The sequence below is a fragment of the Periplaneta americana genome, chromosome 7, assembly GCF_040183065.1.
Source record: "Periplaneta americana isolate PAMFEO1 chromosome 7, P.americana_PAMFEO1_priV1, whole genome shotgun sequence".
Taxonomy (NCBI): Eukaryota; Metazoa; Arthropoda; class Insecta; order Blattodea; family Blattidae; genus Periplaneta; species Periplaneta americana.
The window spans coordinates 80,268,318-80,288,187 of record NC_091123.1 but is presented as its reverse complement, the minus strand read 5'-3'; the positions used below and the strand labels follow the sequence as shown (position 1 = coordinate 80,288,187).

The 19,870-nt window shown below is 36.8% G+C and overlaps 2 protein-coding genes across 4 annotated transcripts in view; one reads left to right on the top strand and one right to left on the bottom strand.

Annotated features, from left to right (window-relative positions):
• The window catches only part of LOC138703221 (ankyrin repeat and SAM domain-containing protein 3-like), a 34,901-nt gene extending 24,183 nt beyond the window's left edge, over positions 1-10,718 (bottom strand). Inside the window, exon 1 of the transcript XR_011333005.1 lies at positions 10,685-10,718. The gene's annotated coding sequence lies outside the window, so the exon portion shown is untranslated. The remainder of the gene's footprint in view (positions 1-10,684) is intronic.
• LOC138703219 (DDB1- and CUL4-associated factor 8-like) overlaps positions 7,279-19,870 on the top strand; it is a 79,859-nt gene continuing 67,267 nt past the window's right edge. Inside the window, exons 1-2 of one of the 3 annotated variants that reach the window (XM_069830926.1) lie at positions 7,279-7,408; positions 8,045-8,888. In XM_069830926.1, the coding sequence (XP_069687027.1) occupies positions 8,155-8,888 (734 nt within the window). In that variant the 5' untranslated portion in view covers positions 7,279-7,408; positions 8,045-8,154. Of the gene's footprint in view, positions 7,409-7,595; positions 7,758-8,044; positions 8,889-19,870 lie in introns of those variants that run through there. The other 2 variants (XM_069830924.1, XM_069830927.1) reach the window with 2 other exon arrangements.

The following is a 19,870-nucleotide window of genomic DNA, read 5'->3' as shown; positions in this document are numbered from 1 at the left end:
GACCATCAGTATATCTGAGTGTTGTTTTGGTGTGACGTCTTAATACCGTAACTTACCAGTGCAAATGTGCAAGCACGAGTGTGTGTGAATTACAGAATATTAATTTTATTTTTCCCTTGCGGAGAATATTGATGTAATGAAGTAAAACTAAAGGGTCGTCCGTTACCCGACTTAAATTTTACTTAAGCTTCATCCAGCCGAAATAGTGCATATATGTAAGGAAGTATAACAATGAAATTTACGCTAAGCATTTGTGGTTACGTGGATGTGAACAAAAAAAATCTGTATTTTGTTTTCCTTGCCTCCTCTTCGGTGGTGATACTGCATGGACTAGGAGTGGTGTGACAGATTTAGGACATTTGTCCCTAAAAAGCAAAATGCACGAATCTTCGCAGTTTCACCTGAAAAATGTTGTTTCATTGGCTATGTTACGCAACTCATACTGCTGTGCAATTAAATGAAACGAACAGAACAAACATTCTCAAACATAATCAAGAAGTGATAAAAAATCGTGAAATTATTAAAAAAAATATTGATTGTATCAAATTTTGTGGCCAATATGAACTTCCCCTTAGGGGACATGATGAAAAAATGATTCGAAGAACCCTGATGTGTTTCGTGGGTTGCTACAATTCGTGAGTAATCTAAACGAGCCTCTCAAAAATCATTTTGAACATGTCACTGTTTAAGGTTATTCTAAGACAATTCAGAATGAACTGGTAGATTGTAAGTTGAGTGTCTGCCGATCTGAAATTCAGACTGAAATCGATGGTATTAGTTTATCTTAGGGATTAGCAAATGGTCCCACAGACATCTCCCAACTAAGTCAGGAAGTTTTGGTTTTTCGATATGTAGTGCATTTATTTTTGTCCTACACTTATTAGTAATGGTATCAAGAAGTGAAATCTACTGCAGCTCTCCCAATCCACAAGTTCACGAGCCGCCACTGGTTACAACATTCTTTCTCTGCGCGCCCGTCCTGGTCGAGGCGGATTCGTTATTCACATTCTTAGCTTGAGGCGCCTATACTGGCCAATAAGAATTCGATTATTTCTGTTTGATGATTTTGCTGTTAAAGAGAGGAGAATTAGTTTGGTCTTCAAAATTATTTAGGTGAGTTAGCTGATATCAGTTATGTATAGACCCAGAAACAAAACTTGGGCCACCTGAATTTTCAGTTCGAGTTATAACATAGGCTACAGCGCATGCTCAGTAAGCATTGTAGTGGCTCGCTATTACTTCAATTGTTCGTTTTTCTCTATCAATGTCTTGTCTTGCTTGCTGACGTCGATGAGAACTACAAGTTTATATTCACTTACAGTATGTCGCATCTTAAGGAAAGGAAGGCGACAGTGGAATTATTTTAGACAAAAGTAATATTGGGAAAAAATAGAGAAGTACTGATTTGTTTCCCCTCCCTGCACGCTGCCGAATTCTGTGAGACATTTCTGTTGCACGTAAACGAGATGAAACCCTTTTCTCGTCCAGTTGCAAGTACTGACAATCAAAAAGCTATTTTTAACTACCGTCGTTTCTCGAGCTCGCAGAGTTTCTGAAAACGCCTTCGCACTGCTAAGCCAAGTATTCCGCATATTTTGCACTCCGATCGTTATAAAGACAGAGGTTGTCGATTTGATTATTGTAGCTTGGTATTCGCTCAATTTACTTTGAGATGCATTCCTACTGTAGAGAGTAACAATAAACATTATGAACTAGACCCTACTGAACCACTACCATCCAAAAATATATCATTTGCTAGGGGTGGTGGTTTTGCGTATATTGATGGGTTTTATATACGAGATTCATTAACGAACTATTTCAACATTCGCGCAGGGACAATAATAATAATAATAATAATAATAATAATAATAATAATAATAATAATAATAATAATAATCATCATCATCATCATCATCCGTGGTGCCACAGCCCTTGAAACCGGCTGCTGACCTCATTTCCACATGCCGAAGCAAAGGTGGACGATCATCCAACCAGAATGGAGGTATCGTGTGGTTTGCACGATGATTCCCCCAGCCGTTATAGCTTGAATCCTTCTTCCTTACGAAGGACTTAAGGTCAACAAAGCTTGGTACCCGACTCTCAGAAGCACACACAATTTATTCGACAATTGGGCACTATGACAGCCAATCAGACCGCGGCGACAACGACAACCCACAACCCTCCCACACCTTAAATATTGACTTGCTACCAAATCAACGACTCCAAACCATTCTTTCAACAATATTAACACCAAATAACAGACAAGCCTAATTAATGCCACAGCTGCAAATGTGCCTGCATCATGAGCCACAATCCCTTCGTTCCTGCCGCACAAGTTCATAAAAACCCCTATAAAATACAAACACCCCGGACTGAAGAGGGCATATAAGTCCCAAACAGGCAGTATCTCGTGACAGGGATGCTAAGACATCACAAGCAAAAGTCTCAGTACCAGTCGTCCTTGATACACACAGCAGATCTCTCCGCACACGTGTACCACGCCACTGAAGATGTCCACCGGAGTAGTGGACGAAACGTTTGGTTGTATTACCGACAGACCACGGTACTTACAAATAACTGTTGACTAATTAATGTGTAAGTGTAAAAATTACGTACCGGTAAGCATGTTTTATTATACAAAATGAAACACAAGTTAAAATTTGTTAAAAATTGGATGGCTGTGAAAAAATTACGTTTGAAATATTTTATAAGAATATTCATGAATATGTTCTATTAGAACATAATATAATATTAATAAATATATCGTAACATAATAATAATAATAATAATAATAATAATAATAATAATAATAATAATAATTTCCTGGAAAAAAATTGTTGAGAAGGCCAAGACATTCAATTTTGAAGTTGTAGTACCTTGAGAAGAAGAAGAGAATAATAATAATAATAATAATAATAATAATAATAATAATGATAATAATAATAATAATAATAATAATACACACAATTTAAAATACCGATAATGTAAATTGTAAACAATTTTAACAATGACCCTCCCCTTGACAAAATTCTGCGTACACCACTGACGTACAGAGTTACTAATAAAGCGTACCTACTGAGGACTGCACTGGCCCGTAGTCGCAATGCATTCTTTCCTACTCTGCTTCCTTTGACAGTGAAATCTATAATCGTTCAAGGACACTTTGGCATGCATGCAGTAGTCGGAACAGGGTTCTTCCTCCATTTCTTTATTTCATTATTTTTATTCTCTTCTTTTTTCATGCCATTCATTTATGTATTTCTTCTTTTCTTTTTCGGTGCTTCCCTCCTTTTTTATTTTGTAATTGCTTTTTCTCTTCTATTCTTTTTTGGTGTTTCCTTTCTATCCAGATTTCTTGACTGCTCTAATTATTCTTTTCTCGTTTCATTTTTCCTTTCTTTATCCATTTCGTCATTTCTTATTTTCTTTTTTAATTTCTTCTGTCTTGCTGCATTTCTTGATTTCTCTATTTGAAGATGTGATCCCAAAACGCGTTCAATTCATTTTTATGAAAGGACTGGGCTAGTTTCTTTTATTCACCAATCTACAGAGTGAAAGAGTTTTCAAGTGACATGCACAGTAACACAAACTTTTAGACAAGGATTGACGTTGTTTTGGAAAAAAACATGCTTAAAATACAGTATAATGACAAAGGTTTCAAGCATAATCATATACGATATAGGCCTAAATGTATAAATCAGTGGTTCCCAACCTTTTTTGACTGACGACACACTTTACTGAACGCCCACGATATCGCGACACACTTACTTGTTTCTAATAATAATAATAATAATAATAATAATAATAATAATAATAATAATAATAATAATAATAATAATAATAACCAGTGCTTTTCTTCTGGAGAAAAGGTAGTGTAACTCTGTGTAGAATATTTTAAAACGGATGGGGAGATGTAGGCCTATTTTTAGTTTATTCAGCACCACCGACTGATTTGACAAAACATTTCCGCATATAAGACACTCGGGATTTTGTTCATATTCATCTCCACGCCACATAAAACCATATTGCAAGTATTCATCACTATATTCACTAAACGCGGTACGTTTTTGTGAACTCTGAAGGGAATTTTCGCTCACATGATTTGAATAACACTGCTGTCATCTAACCCAGAACTTGATTCATATAGTCTTTTTCGAAGAAAAAAATTGTCCATGAAAAAAACCTAAATAAAGCACTTTTGATAAAATAGTCGCATTATCACCTGCTCACACGTAATAGTCCTATTGAAACTGACCAATGTGTTCTGACGATTCTAAATTCTGTTTACTACCAAGTGGGAGGAGTAAACAAATTATTAAGCATTGTTGCAGGTGTTCACTTTTATTAAAATTATCTCCAGGCAGAAAAATTAAACTGAGCATTGTTGCAGGTGTTCACGTTTCATTGGTAAAGTATGTCTCAAAATAAAATGTACCATATCAAAGACCAGCGCGTCTGGCCGCGAAACCAGGTGGCCCGGGTTCGAATCCCGGTCGGGACAAGTTACCTGGTTGAGGTTTTTCCGGGGTTTTCCCTCAACCCAATACGAGCAAATGCTGGGTAACTTTCGGTGCTGGGCCCCGGACTCACTTCACCGGCATTATCACCTTCATTTCATTCAGACACTAAATAACCTAGATGTTGATACAGCGTCGTAAAAAAAATCCCATATCAAAGACTTCGTTGTAAATAAAAAATGCGTTGTAAAGAGAGTCTCTGGATGGCATAAAATTTATTTTTCAATTCCAAAATTTCGCGACGCACTCCATGGGACTGCGCGACACACACGTTGGGAACCATTGGATAAATCATAAAAATGGCCAAATGGATTGAGCGAGTTTTGGAATCACACTCTTCATTTCTTCTTTCCTTTTTGGTGTTATCTTTCTTTCTCTATTTCTTGATTGCTCTGTTTCTTTTTAATTTTTCTTTCTTTCTTTTTCCTGATTTCTCTATTCCATATTTTAGATTTATCATTTTTATTTTCTTTCTATATTTCTTGATTTCTTTAATTTTTTATTTTTCATTCTCAATTTTTATGGAGTAGTTTTGAAGACAAATTGTTTCGCACGAATCCGCACACATTAGAGGAACTCCAGGTTAACGCTAAGCATGAAATAAGAATTTCAATTTGTGAGCTTAGACGAGTGAGTGACAACATAGCAAGCTTGTATACGAGTGGAAGGACACATTTTCAACATCTACTGTAAGGTAGGTTTCATAATCTATTTCTGTTTCCGCCATTGTAGGCAGCATTTTACCGGCAGATGCTCAACTCTTCACCTGGAAGCCAGATTCTAAACTACAACAGTCATGTTGTATAGTAGATAAGTCCACAGAAACCCTCCGTTATTACAAATGGATATAATTTCGTAACAGTATATATTACTAACTACATAATAGTGTCACAAGAAAGAACGATTTTAAAAAATCCAGTTTTCAATATTGTGATATGTCAAATTTTCGGCGGAAACAATACATTCTGTAGAAGTGAATAGAAGCTGTTAATATTGGTTTCTTTCGCACGGATTTGCCAGCAGAAGACCTGTCAGCACTCTCCACTGGCATCGCAATGTTCGCAACCATCTTATTGAACAACCAACAGGAAAGTGGATTGGGCACTCTGGAGATCAAGACGTCTTTCGCAAGTGCCACTAAGGTCCACCGACCTGAATATCTGTGACTTATTTTTTGGGATTACATAAAATATATATTATTTATGTACCTCCAGTGCCTCAGAATCTGCAAGAGCTTCGACATCATATCTCCGGTTCCACTGAATTCACTTCAGCCTGCTTTGTGACACGAGGAGAGCACATTGTCCAACTGTGAAATATGCACTATATAATTTTTGAGTTTGTTGCTCTTTCTGGTGTCATCTGTCACCATTTTCATGTACAGTATATGATTACCAACAATGACGCTATACCAGTTTATAATCACGGAGGTTTTCTATAGACCCTGTATCAGTACAACTGCTGACTGAAACCAATTCAACAAGACGTGCCAATGAATAGCTTCGCTTTGTAGAAAGGGAAGGTGGGTGTTTAAAAGACATTCAAGATAACAACAGTATTCGTGCAATCTAAGAGGAATAAGATAATAATTCAATTCTACATTGACTTCGACTGAAAATACTGATTAATGCTCCCGTACATTGCGGTGAAAAAGAACTCGATCGATAGCTGCTGGAAATTTTTAAAATTGCATTGTGTAAATTGAATAGATTATATTCTTTGATAATGCCCACATTACATGATCCGTGAAAATTATTTTCTCGCCCAATCGTGTGGCACGAAAGTAAAAATCGAAATCAAAATTTGTTTCAGCACTAAAATCCAATGGATGCAAGTCCGTTGGGTGTTTGAACCCCGGAGCACCCACCCATCGATGCCTATGGCTACAAGTAGGCCTATCATTCCCAGAACAGGAGTGGTAAGCACAATAATCCTCAGGCTGCAGTGTAAAGGCTGGTTCACAATAAACCGGGAATGGAAACGACAACGAGAACAAGAACGAAAATATTGTTAAAATAAATGTATTTAAATGTGAGTATTCACAATTGACTATTGTGAATGCTCACATTTAAATACATTTATTTCAACATTATGTCCGTTCTCGTTCTCGTTGTTGTTTCCGTTCCCGGTTTATTGTGAACGAGCCTTAAGCCTTTGGATCCCTCTTCCGTAAAGAGAGAGAGAGAGAGAGATCCCTTACAAGGCCGTTGGGTATACGAACCACGAACCGCCCTAGGTTTACTAGGTAGGGCGACACTGCGGTGGTTTACTATTGTCTTCCGCAGTAAAGGAAAAAAAAGACATCACAGAACACCTACTTTCGTAGACGAAAGATAAATTCATTTCCCACGCCTAGAGTCTAGTCACGTATATACATTTGGTTTGGAATAGCACACGCTATCTACATAGCCACAACGACGGACAACCCGTTAATAAACCAATGCTATTTTCGTTTTTTTTTTTCCTTCGGAAAATAATTCTAACACTGATAGTGTACTTGCAAATAGTCTTTCGTGATGTTTGTTTCCAGTCATAATAAAATTGGAGAGTTGAAAACAACAGAACATAACAAAAATCTGAACATACGGTCAAAATATGGTTTCATAGTCCATGCCTTTGGTGGAATTTCAACTTAATTTTGCCACATTATTCTGTTTACAATAACATTTCTTGTGAAAGACATAAGCTTATTGTACGGATACTTGAAATTGAGTGCCACCATAAATAGCTCTTGGAGGAGAGTTCACTTGATAAGGTAGTGTTCGGTTGTACTGCATTGGTTACAGCCAAGGTGTAGGACGATTTGTTCTTTTTATTTCGAATCCGCTGTTGTAACACGTAATTAGCTACACCGCCAATACGGATTTAATTAGTTTAAAATCTAAACCCAGGTATTTAAAAACATCAGCAAACTAGTCATTATCATATATAGAAAGTTATTGAATAGTAAGAAAAGTGAAATTAAAGATCCATGCATACACTATAGCACATTTTACATCATAAAATGGTAAATGCCTCGTTACATCGTTACATTCTGTAGCTAATGCATTCAGTGAAGTTTTGATTTGGTTAGTGTAAGTACGACTCTGGTTGGCAATACTGGGTTGACGCAGACTTGGCGTCGAATCAGCTGTTTAGAAATTAAATCGAACGACAGAGGGGAAGAAGAAGTAATTAAGATTAGATGTCAACATTTGGTGCCCACGATATTGTATTATATTCGTTCCACTAGTTTATCAGGTATACAATTTGTTGTCAGCTGTGCACAACTATAGAAAGTAACGTCTATAAATATGTGAGCGTGTGTTTTTTGTGTCTGATACGAATTGATGATTTCTATTTTAAGAATGAAAACATGTCTGACGTGAAACGCAAATAAAAGATAATCTTGTTGCTCGATGTCACTGTACCATAGTCCAATATTACATTTTGTTTCGTATTAAATATTTACGGAGTTACCTAACCTGAAGAAAATTATTAATGATTTTGTGATATTTATATTACAGTTACTTGATTTTCACTTTTAGGTCCAATGGCGAAAAATAATGGATATTATTATGAAAGGAATGAAAGGACTCCATTGAGATAACAAATTACCACATTTCTTGTGCATACTGCCACATATCATTAATAAAAAATGGCTTCAAGCACAAAATCAGAAGAAACGATGGATGTAGATAGTGAGAAAGCTGCCACAAAGGACACAGGTGGGAATTTAGCTTCAGGAGAGCCAGTCGCTGATTCAGATGACAAGCTAGAAGTAAAATCTCCTGAAGCTGTAGGAAATGGAGAAACCCGTACGAAACGACAAATCAAGAAGGACGATAGTGGAATCTCAGTGGAGAAGTCTGAAAATAGTTCTGATGATGATGCCTCAAAAAAACAGAAAACGGCCAATGGGCGTTTGCAGGAGGGTGACAGTTCGATGAAAGGAAGTGGGTTTTTTCCAAAACTAAAGTCCAAAACCAAATCTAGAAATTATCGTGTAAAGAAAGGAAGAGGAATGGGTGAGGGGAGTTCAGAAGAGGATGAAAGTACAACAGTAGAATCAAAACAAGACTCGCCAAAGCCGGGAGAAGGACGAAGTAGTCCTGATTCTGGTCACCAGGAAAGCAGTTCAGCTCCTGACGATGTTGAGATGGAAGAGTCTGGAAAAAATTCTGCTGGATTAGAAACTGCAGGTGTTGACAGCACCAGAAAACGATCGAGAGCTTCTGAAAGTGAAGAATCCGATACTGGTGGCAGTGAGGAAAGGAAGACTGAACCGTCAGACAGTGAGCAGGAGGAGGAAGAAGAAGAGATAACACCAAGCGTCTTGCTGAAGCAGAAACCCAAACACAAGTGGTTTGTTATGCAGGAAGTTGTGAATAGGTATGGAGCCAAACTTATAGATATAATATAAATTTCATTGCATGTTTATATTAGCTTCTTTGGTGATGGCATACAAACTGGTTACTTGTTGTGGTTGCTGTGAAATCTCCTTTGATGGTGCGTATGGCAATTAAATTATATTCATAAATGATATTGTATGGTATCCACATTAGAAAGACAATTCGGCAGTAAGTATGGAGGAATTATGTAATTCCTTTTAAGTGCATTAGAATGTAGGCTAATAGAAATTAGGCGAAATTATTAGGATGTGATAACATAATAAAAATCTCAGGCGATTTCGCAGCAGTCGTAATAAGTAAGTTCTGGTGTCTTTGGTATTAATTATTGCTTTTTAAGACAAACATCAGAATTGAATCGTGAATTGCAGAAACAATACAAGTCACATTTTTTTCTCAAATTCAGTTTTTATATGGTTGTAATATTCATTCATAGGCCTTTCAAATGCTTCAGAAATCCCACCTGTCCTATGCTCAATATACATTTTACTGCAACAATAAGTTACAGTGAATTGCAGGATCACAAGTACAAGACATGTGGGATTTTTTAGAAACTAGAAAATGTCTCGGTTTACTTCCCTGGAATTCGTTTATTTTTATTGGTTTAAAGGAATGTGGAGAATTAAATAACCAATCATATACTAATTTTCCATTTTTGTATGTTCGTATACTTTTTTCTATTTCTTGGTTTAATTATTATATTTAAGTTAAAACAGTCTAGAATAATTTAGAAGATAAAAAATTGCCCTTCTCCTTCTTAACCTAGAATTTGTTTTAAAGGAATAAAGTAATTGTTGCAAGTCATGAATTGCAAAAACCCTGCTGAAAGCCTGAACCTCTTCACTGTAGGATATCCACAAGCTTACCTGTAACTCACATGCCTAGGTGATAAAGATTTTTTTCCCAGCAAATAAGTACTGAAGAAAGACATTTAAGTTCATGTGTGTCAAACATTACATCTTATTATTATGATGTGATAAAACAGCCACTTAAAAATACCAAGCACTTCTGAAGATAATCAGTTTTTGTGTTTCCTGAAAAATATATACTGAAATGAGCATGTGGAGTTACTGCAGTTCATGATTCAATTGTTAAAATTAGAAGTTCCTAACTGTGTTGTTCAATTCATAATAATCCATCTGTTGATAGGAGTGGGCCTAATGAGATTTGTAGTGGAACAGAAATTTCATGAACAGAAAAGCAGTGAAGCAAAAAGATCTTTTGTAATGCCTAGAAGATTCAATTTGTGAATTACAAATTATGACCTCCAGCCATATTTGTGTGTTTTTTCTGTTTTCTTTGAAGTTTTGTGCCCATTTTAATCTATTTCTTGTCGATAGAACTCCCCCTTTTTCTGTGTGTAAATGTTGAGATTTGCTATGTAAATATTTACTTCTAAAAACCATATAAGACTTAGTTGAGATTTAAGAATTTGGTCGAACATACATCGTATAATTTCTATAATTGTTCATTGTGTTTGGATGATTAGGTATTTCAGTTAACTTGAATAAATGTTGTAAGTATTCTCTTAATTTGGAGCAAAATTATGTTCCAGTTTTGAATTGCTTACATGCTAATAATAATTTATAATCACAGAGCATTCTCTTACATAATGTAAGTCGACTGGACAGTGCACGACTGGCATGAAGACCATGCAACACTTGGAAAACCGTCTCCTGCACGCTCGGTAGTCTAGTTCAGTCTCTCTGTAGGAGTGATTGTGTTGACATTAGTTTGCATGTTATTGTTCTGATTATGTTAATGAAGTGTTTATATTACCTTGTTCACATGGCACCACAGAAATTTACATTAGAGCAAGGAATTTTCTTGTTAGAGGCTTATCTGAAAAAGAGTAATATTGCAGAAAGGTAAAAAAACGATTTACAAGAAAATTTCCTAATGTTACCGTTCCACATAGCAACACCATAAGCAACTTCGTAAACAATTTAGAGAAACAGGGTCAGTATTAAATAAAAGCAACAAAAGACCACGACGTGTACTTACTGAGGAAAAACTGGATGAAACGGGAAAGATGGGAGCACACCCCACAGAAATCTCTCTGTTGTCTCGTGCAAAAAACTGATGTCTCTAAAATCACAGCATGTGAAGCTATTAAAATTCTTGGCTTAAGTGCACAATAACAGAGCGGGCGTATGGTAATTGCATAGATGATGCCAGCTGTTCACTTTTGAACTACTCTTACATCTCGTAAGTATTATTGTTAACTCTGATACTCTTGTCTATGCGAAGGTATCGTGGGGGTAGCGGGGAGCTTGCCCCCCCCCTCCCCCGCTGTAAGCCCCCCGGCTGTATTGTAAATGCAATGAATATCGTCTTTGCAGTTAGAGGAAGCATTGATACACATATATAGATAATGTCATTTTAATACTCGCCTTATATATAATTCACGTCTTCATTTGTGCTTTTGAATTGTCAATGTGAAGTTTCGAAGTACTAAAACACTACTAACATTAACCTATAGGCTTTGGATATCGTTTGTAAAATTGAACTTGATACACTGCACTGACGGTTCACTGCCCACTGTTTACTGTTGATTTCACTCAATGCTAGTTAATTGTGTTGTGTTAAGGGAACATCTGCTTAAACCCAATTTTCAATACTCTGAATTAAATCGTTGTTGATGCCATCTGGTGTGGGATTTCTATTAATGATATTTAGTATTTTAGTATTTATTGTTAATAGTTCACAAAAGTACATAAACTTAATAATTTAAAATTGATCTAGGCCTATATACAAATTATTAAACATAATAAATATATAATTTAATAACTAATTTTTCTATCATATAGCTATGTAATTTGTGTTGGTTCAAACTTGCACTTACGTCTGGTATATTATGGTATGAAGGTGTATTTATGTTGGAGATTTAGAGGTTGTTCTCGTAACTTGACTTTGTAGCATAGTGGTTAAGTTATTAGTGTGTCGAGTTGGAGATTCGAGGATCGAACCTGCTTAGGAAAGGTATGTAATTTAAAAATGTAATATGCATTGTAGTTAATTTAATGTAGGTTAAATATAAGTTATGTATGAAATTAGTGTCATTGTGGGTGATATAAGATATGAAATAGGAGATAATATTAACAGATAGAAGAGGAGGAGAAGAGAATGGGAGTGTAAGTTAATTTCGTTTTTATTTCCGAGTAAATAAGATGACGTTATGATTGGTGGTATTCGAAATATTCGCCTCTCCGGTATTGTGCACTTGTTCCAAATTTTTTAATTTAACTTAAGCCTTTTAGAGTGACAGTAGTGCATGAGCTGGAACCTAGGGATAATACGGTATCACTTGTGTAAACTTTTGCAATTGGGTTTTGGAAATGTTGCTGATGGTGTTGTGGACTCTGAATTAATTTGGTTTACAGATGAAGCACGTTTCATTTACATGGTCATCTTATATCCCACAACAATAGATATTAGGGTACAGAGAACTCTCAGCTCATATATGAAACTTCCATATACGACGAAAAAGTAGGCTAGGCTTATGGTGTGCCATAAGCACATGCTGAATAAGAGAGGCTGTATTTTTTGACAATACAATTAATGGACATAGGTACAGAACAGAATATAGACCTACGCCATTTTTTGAGCAGTTAAATGAATGAATACGGGTGTTCCTGTTTCCAACAGTATTCAGCAACTGCACATACAGCAGATGACTCTTTCATAAAGGAAATCTTTGAGGATAGGATCATCAGTAAAGGTTTGTGAACCTCTAGATCGCCAAATTTAACGGCCTGTGATTTTTATTCATGGGGGATTATAAAAAAATGAAATTTACAAAGGCAATCCATATTCAATTCAGGAATTATGAGATGGTATAAGAACTGAAATTAGGAAAATCACTGAATAAGAACTTGCACATGTGAACTGTAGGTTTCTTAAGAGATGTCAGAGATGTGTTGCAGTAGAAGGACATCATTTCCAACACCTCTTATAATCAAGGTAAGTTAAGTAATAATAAAACTGCTGAGCGTGCGGGAGACAGTTTGTCATGTGTTGCATGGCCTTTGTGCTGATCGCGTGCTGTGATTGCTCTGTACTGTTTATTTTCGTAACTATCATGCTGGCATTAGAAAAAAGGATAGGTCTATGATGATGATGATGATGATGATGATGATGATGATGATGATGATGTTACTAATAATAAACTTAGAATAAAATTGACACCTACCCGTTTCTTCATATGCACTGCAGAGAGATTTGAGATTTAACCCAGACATATTGGTATACAATCTAGTGATTAGAAGTTGTGCACCGGCACCTCTCAAAGTCTTCTTATATCATAATATATCTTTTCATTATTTTCATTTGATTTCTAATTTACAAAGAAAAGTAGTAGGCCTAATGGTACTTTGTGTACTGGATAATATACAGGAAGCATTAGTACTGGCTTGTAGCTAAATGAACACTAGCCTACGTAGTTCTTTTGTGGCTATTTTGGTATCGCAAGAATGCTAAAAATCTTGTTTGTTTAATTTTAAATGTAATACTCTGCTCCGTGAGTTTCAAAATAGGCAGTAGTTTTCCTATATGCATAATTTACTTGAAAAAAGTATTTCACTTTCTGATTATCATTTGTGCCATTTTAAAAGGGACAGTGTTGTCAGTTTGAAACGCTTGCAAAATGACTTTCATATTGCTTATTTTGTTAACATAAATGGGTTGTGATTTTTTGTCGTCATAATTTGTTGGTCATTATATTTTGTTTGTTTACTTAGTGATTGTATTGTTTCATTTGTAGACATGCTATCTAATGGTTCAAATGGATTTTCTGTAGCAAAAGGTGAAAGACTTGCAGATAGGTATATCAATATTTTGTTCGTTTTCTCTTGGCTGCATTGTCAACCGTGATGGAAGGGTACAAAAAATAAATTCAGTAAATGTTGATTTAATGCCACTAATATTTGAATAATCACTTTACCAACACTTGTATTACTATATTAATTATTAATCTATCAACTTCAGTGGCGCAGTCGGTAGAGTGCTGACCTTCTGTGCCCGAAGTTGCAGGTTCTGTTCTGACCCAGATCGATGGCATTTAAGTGTGCTTAAATGCGACAGACTCATGTCAGTAGATTTACTGGCATGTAAAAGAACTCCTATGGGACAAAAATCTGGCACACCAGCAACACTGATATAACCTTGGTAGTTGCGAACGTTGTTAAAAAAAACATAATTTACAATTTTTTCTGTCAACTGCAACTAAGTCCACTGCTGTGAAATAACTATTAGCATGTCTGACTGTGAAATGAGCAGGCCCGGGTTCAAATTCTAGTTGGGACAAGTTACTTGGTTGGAGTTTTTTCCAAGGTCCCCCCCCCCCCTCGGCTACTTGAAGCAGAATTGCTGGGTAACTTTCGGCGTTGGACCTCGGACTCATTTCACCTTCTTAATTTCATCTTCATCTATCATGTCCAATAGTTTCAAGTCGACTGAGAGATTTAGTAGATGTAGTGCCATGATTTGTCTACAGGTGACGTCTGTGGAGGCTGCACAGATCCCAGGAAGCCAAAGGGTCTTTCACAGCAGACTATGGCAGATCAAGGATCTATTAGTGCATGTACTGTCTGTCCAAGTGGTTATGTCGTATCCTGGTTTCTCCCACCTATTTCTGCTGACCCCCTGTAAATGCCAGTGTATGGACTGTTAGACTCTTCCCTGAAAATATTTGCTCTACGGAATTGGAAATCTACTTAATATTGTGTAACTGTTTAAAATAATTTTAAGAAAAGGGCCCTGTTAAGTAACTGTCACTTGATTTCTCCCGTTTCAACGACTCTGCAATATAACCACTTGGGCATACAGTTGCTCCCTTGGATGGATGGCACTGTTGTGGATCACGGTATCTGCAGTACTGCGATCTTCAAGTCAATGCAGGATACAGCAGGACGTAGTACGCGATTTGCGAACAGTTGTTGTGAGTCACGTACTCACAGGAATGCGATCCTGAGGATTTCAACAGTCATCCCACAATAAGGAGGTCAATAAACCTCAGTCTGCGGGCCCTCTTCAGAAAAGGGGAGGGAAACTGCAACTAAATAAACAATACCTCAGTTAAAAATCAAAAGAAATTATTATTGTATCCATAGACAATATCATTTTCATTATTAAGATTCCATGACCCACTCATCCTTGGTGACAGTGAACCGGTACACAATGTAGCCACTGCTTTATTTTATACACAACAGTTATACTTTTAAACCAAATATATTTTTATATCCACGGTCTTTATTAGGCCTATTTCATTTGGCTTTATTTTATAATGAAAAAGAAGAAAGAGATAGTTAAGAATCCATTTTAAGTACTCACTGCTTCATTCAATCTTGGCGTAGAGGCTTCATAACATGATGTTTTTTTTTTTTAGTAGAGTTACAGTTCATGTGTTTACTCCCTGGACAAATTGTCCTGTAGATATTACATACCAACATAATCTGCCCAGTAGTTCAGGAGAAAAAGTTATACACACAAATGAAATTGACATACAAAATGCCAAGCAATGCTTTTTCGGAATCAGAAATGCTGAAAACTTATATTTGCGTAAATATATCTAATTCGATTTTTGCGTGTATTAACTTCATCTATACTCTGCATACTATACTAGTTATAAGTTACTGATGTGATAATATTTATGGATTGAGTGTAAAAAAGTGTTCTGTCATAGATATTCTGTTGCTTATACAGTGAGTGTATTCGAACACTACAGTTGCTGCAAAAATGTTTATGTAAGTGACTTATACCATGCATATATTCAGAACAAATACATGACATAAATTACATTGTCTCCACGAGATTTTATTGAAAATAATAAAAAAGTAACTAATAATAATAATAATAATAATAATAATAATAATAATAATAATAATACAACAAAACTTACAAATGGCTTTTAAGGAACCCACAGGTTCTTTGCCGCACTCACATAGCCCACCATCAGTCCCTATCCTGTGCAAGATTAATCCAACAATAATAATAATAATAATAATAATAATAATAATAATAATAATAATAATAATAATAGTATAATAATAATGTTATGCAAAAATAAACAAAATCTCATTTTATTAAGAAATATAGGCGCAATATGTGTACGTAGGCTTAAGTTTAATGCATCTTTTTCTTCTCTTATGTCTCGCTTTCATAATAGAGTTTACATATTCAGTAGTATAGCTGTCAACCACTGTGAAGCAACGGTTAGCTTGTATGTCAAATGAAGAAATGCAACGGTTCGAATCCTCTTCTTGTCGTAGATGTTTAATAAGTTGTCTTTACTGACTGAGTTGAAGTTTGGAGGTGTTTTAGTGTATTATAGAGACAATCCACATTCTTACATTTCTTGCATTATGATTCAAATTATTGTCTTGCATGAATACAAGTTGCCACCGGCATAGCTCAGTTGGCTAAGGCACTTGCCTGCCAATCCGAAGTTGCGCTTGGGCGTGGGTTCGATCTCTGCATGGGCTGATTACCTGGTTGGGTTTTTTCCCCCGAAGTTTTCCCCAACTGTAAGGCGAATGTCAGGTAATCTATGGCGAATTTTCGGCCTCATCTCGCCAAATACCATCTTGCCATCATCAATTTTATTGTTGCTAAATAACCTAGTGTTTGATACAGCGTCGTTAAATAACCAAGTAAAAAATATATAAGTTGTCTTTAATTTCCATTTCTTCTATGCTGGGGATAATATCGGATCTTAATACATTAATATATTATTGGTAGACCATAATCCCGTTGATGAAATGTATTGATCCCACTTCTGCTGCACTTTATGCCCCCATTTCACAGCAGGTCCTAAGGAAAGAGTTGTCGAAGAGTTTACTTAGTTTTTAGTGAAGTGGAACTTCTTCTCTGTTGGGCTCTTTAACAAAATATTTCTCCCAGACAAGTCTCCCATGATATTCTCTAGTTCTCAGAAAGTACAAACATTGTTGTTGTTACACACATTATTTTTGGCAATTTTCACGAAGGGAACTACTTTGAAGGTGATCACATTATACTTGGTTAAAATGTATGTAAAAGTGTTTTTAAACCAGTCTCATTACTTTATTGTCCGACCTCGTATGAGAGTTTCAAGATACAAAATAAGCATAGATGAGCAGAAATTTGAAGAGATTAAGACTTTCAAATATTTAGATTCTTTAATTATTTCAAGTAATGACTTTTGAATGTTTTCCTTGTTTTCCCCTTGTTCCTTGTACTCTCCCTGTTCCCCTTGTACTTACCTTGGTCTCCTTGTCTCCTTATCTTCACCTTGTCATCATCCTTGCATTCCCATTCTTCTTGTACTTCCCTTGTTCTCCTTGTATTCTCACACATGCAACTTAAAGCTATGCACATGTCAAAGGTGATTACGCCCACACATAGTTTTACATTGAGGTATGCAGCATAGCTACCATAGTAAAGCTATGTGCCTGTCTACAGGTGATTGCATCCATATAATTATAGTTCTATGTAGAGATTCAGCATAGTAAAGCTATGCCCTGTTGACAGATCATTGCACCCACACGTAGTTTTATGTAAAGATATGCAGTGTAGTGACAGTCCTGTTGACAGTCATCGCATGTACACATAGCTCTGCATAAACATATGCAGCTGTCCCATATGTAGTTCTGCATAAAGATATGCAGCCTAGTAATGTACCTGTTGACAGGTGATTGCTCTCACATGTAGTTCTGCGTAATGATATGCAGCTTAGTAAAGCTATACACCTGTCGACAGGTGATCACACCCACATGTACAGTAGTTCAGTGTAATATGTAGCATAGTAAAGCTATTCAGCTGTCAACAATTGATCACAACCACATGTAGTTTTACGTAAAAATATGCACCTGTCCACAGGTGATCGCACCCACATGTAGTTATATGTAAAAATATGCAGCATAGGAAAGCTATACACCTGTCCACAGGTGATCGCACTCACATGTACAGTAGTTCAGTGTAATATGGAACATAGTAAAGCTATTCAGCTGTCAACAGTTGATCACAATCACATGTAGTTTTACGTAAAAATATGCAACATAGTAAAGCTGTGCACCTGTCCACAGGTGATGGCACCCACATGTATTTATATGTAAAAATATGCAGCATAGTAAAGCTATGCACCTGTCCACAGGTGATTGCACCCACATGTAGTTATATGTAAAAATATGCAGCATAGTAAAGCTATGCACCTGTTTACAGGTGTTTGCACCCACACGTAATTTTACGTAAAAAATTGCAGCATAGTAAAGCTATTCAGCTATCAACAGTTGATCACAACCACACGTAGTTTTACTTAAAAATATGCAACATAATAAAGCTATGCATCTGTCCACAGTTGATTGTACCCCACACATAGATCTATGTAAAAGTATGCAACATCAACAGGTGATCGCACCCACCCATTTTATATTAAGATATGCAACATTGTGAAACTATGCACTGAGCGATATTTATTAGGTTTTCTGGGGTTAACAGTTTGGAGGACCCTCTCTTATTTATTTCTTTAATTAGTGATGGTCGTCTCGGTAGCCTAGTGTTTGTATGCTTGTTCGATCCCAGATTCATGGGTTCATAGAGATCCAAGGCCGGCCAGCCAACTGCTGGTCTCATTTCCATGTGTCTTAGCAGAGGCTATCATCCAGCAAGTATGAAGGTATTGTAGGCTAGCACAATGTCCCTTCCATATTACAGCTGGTTTACAGAACTGGGCGTTTGCTGCATGCCATAGCTTTCCAAATTCATAACTGGGCACTGGTTTCATACATTGGCCAAAATTTCGTCAGAAAATTTCTTCCCCCATGAAGACACGATCCAGCATGCATTCTGTAATGTAAGTCCAAGCATGATGCCTTAGACCACGATGCTATGGTGCGGGACATTAGCTTTTAAATACTAAGGTTGGATAAAAAGTAATGGCAACAGTTCGATATTTCTGACATGGCTTTATTCACAGGGGTACAATATTTACGTACCTTTTATATAGTCGCCCCCCCCCTCTTATTTGTTTGGAAGGCGTGGTACACCATCAGCGCGTCCATCTTTGTTGATGTTCCCTATTGACCGCCCTATAGCATGGATAAGTTCATCTCTGGTATTGTACCGGGTCCCTCGCAGTGGTTCTTTCACTTTGATGAAAAGATCGTAATCGCATGGACTCATATCGGGTGAGTACGGTGGATGTTCCAGAATCTCCCATTGCCAGCGGCATAAGAGTCCTTGACAGCAGCAGCGGTGTGACTCCTTGCATTGTCAAGAAGAATGATGGGGTTCTGTATACAAAGTGTCGTCGTTTTCTTCTGAGTGCTGGATGAAGGTATTGCTGCAGGAATCTGCAGTAGTAGTCCGTGTTTACCGTCTGCCTTGGAGGTGCAGCGTGGTGCAGTATTAACCCATCAATGTCATACGCCACAATGCACATCTCCTTCACAGTACTTTGTGTAGGGCGCACTTTTTTTGGACGAGGAGAACAGGGATGCTTCCATTCATTTGATTGGCGTTTCAAGTTTGGTTCACACAAGCGAGTCCAGATCTCGTCCATAGCGACGATTCTTTCAAGAAAGTCGTCACCTTCCCTTTGGTACTGGTCCAGCAAGGCCTTTCCAAAAGGCTTTAACCCATTGTGCCACTGTGCGATATGGCAACGCTGCATCGCCACGTACTTCATGCAGTCCTTGTAAACATTCTTTTGCACTAAGACTTCGTGCCAATTCAATTTTGATCCAGGAACGTTGCTCTAGTTTTGTAAACATGTCTTAGGGCACTCGCACTATCCCTATGAAAATCAACGTTCTATACACTGCAGTAGATTGACAGAGTACTGTCGCCTCTGGCTGCACTAACTCATCTAACAGTCCTTGTTCATGTCCACACAGCTGGCAGCTTTTGAACGCACTGTCGTCATGTGACAGCAGTGTTGCCATAACTTTTTATCCAACCTATGTATAACAAAAGATAAATGGACACATC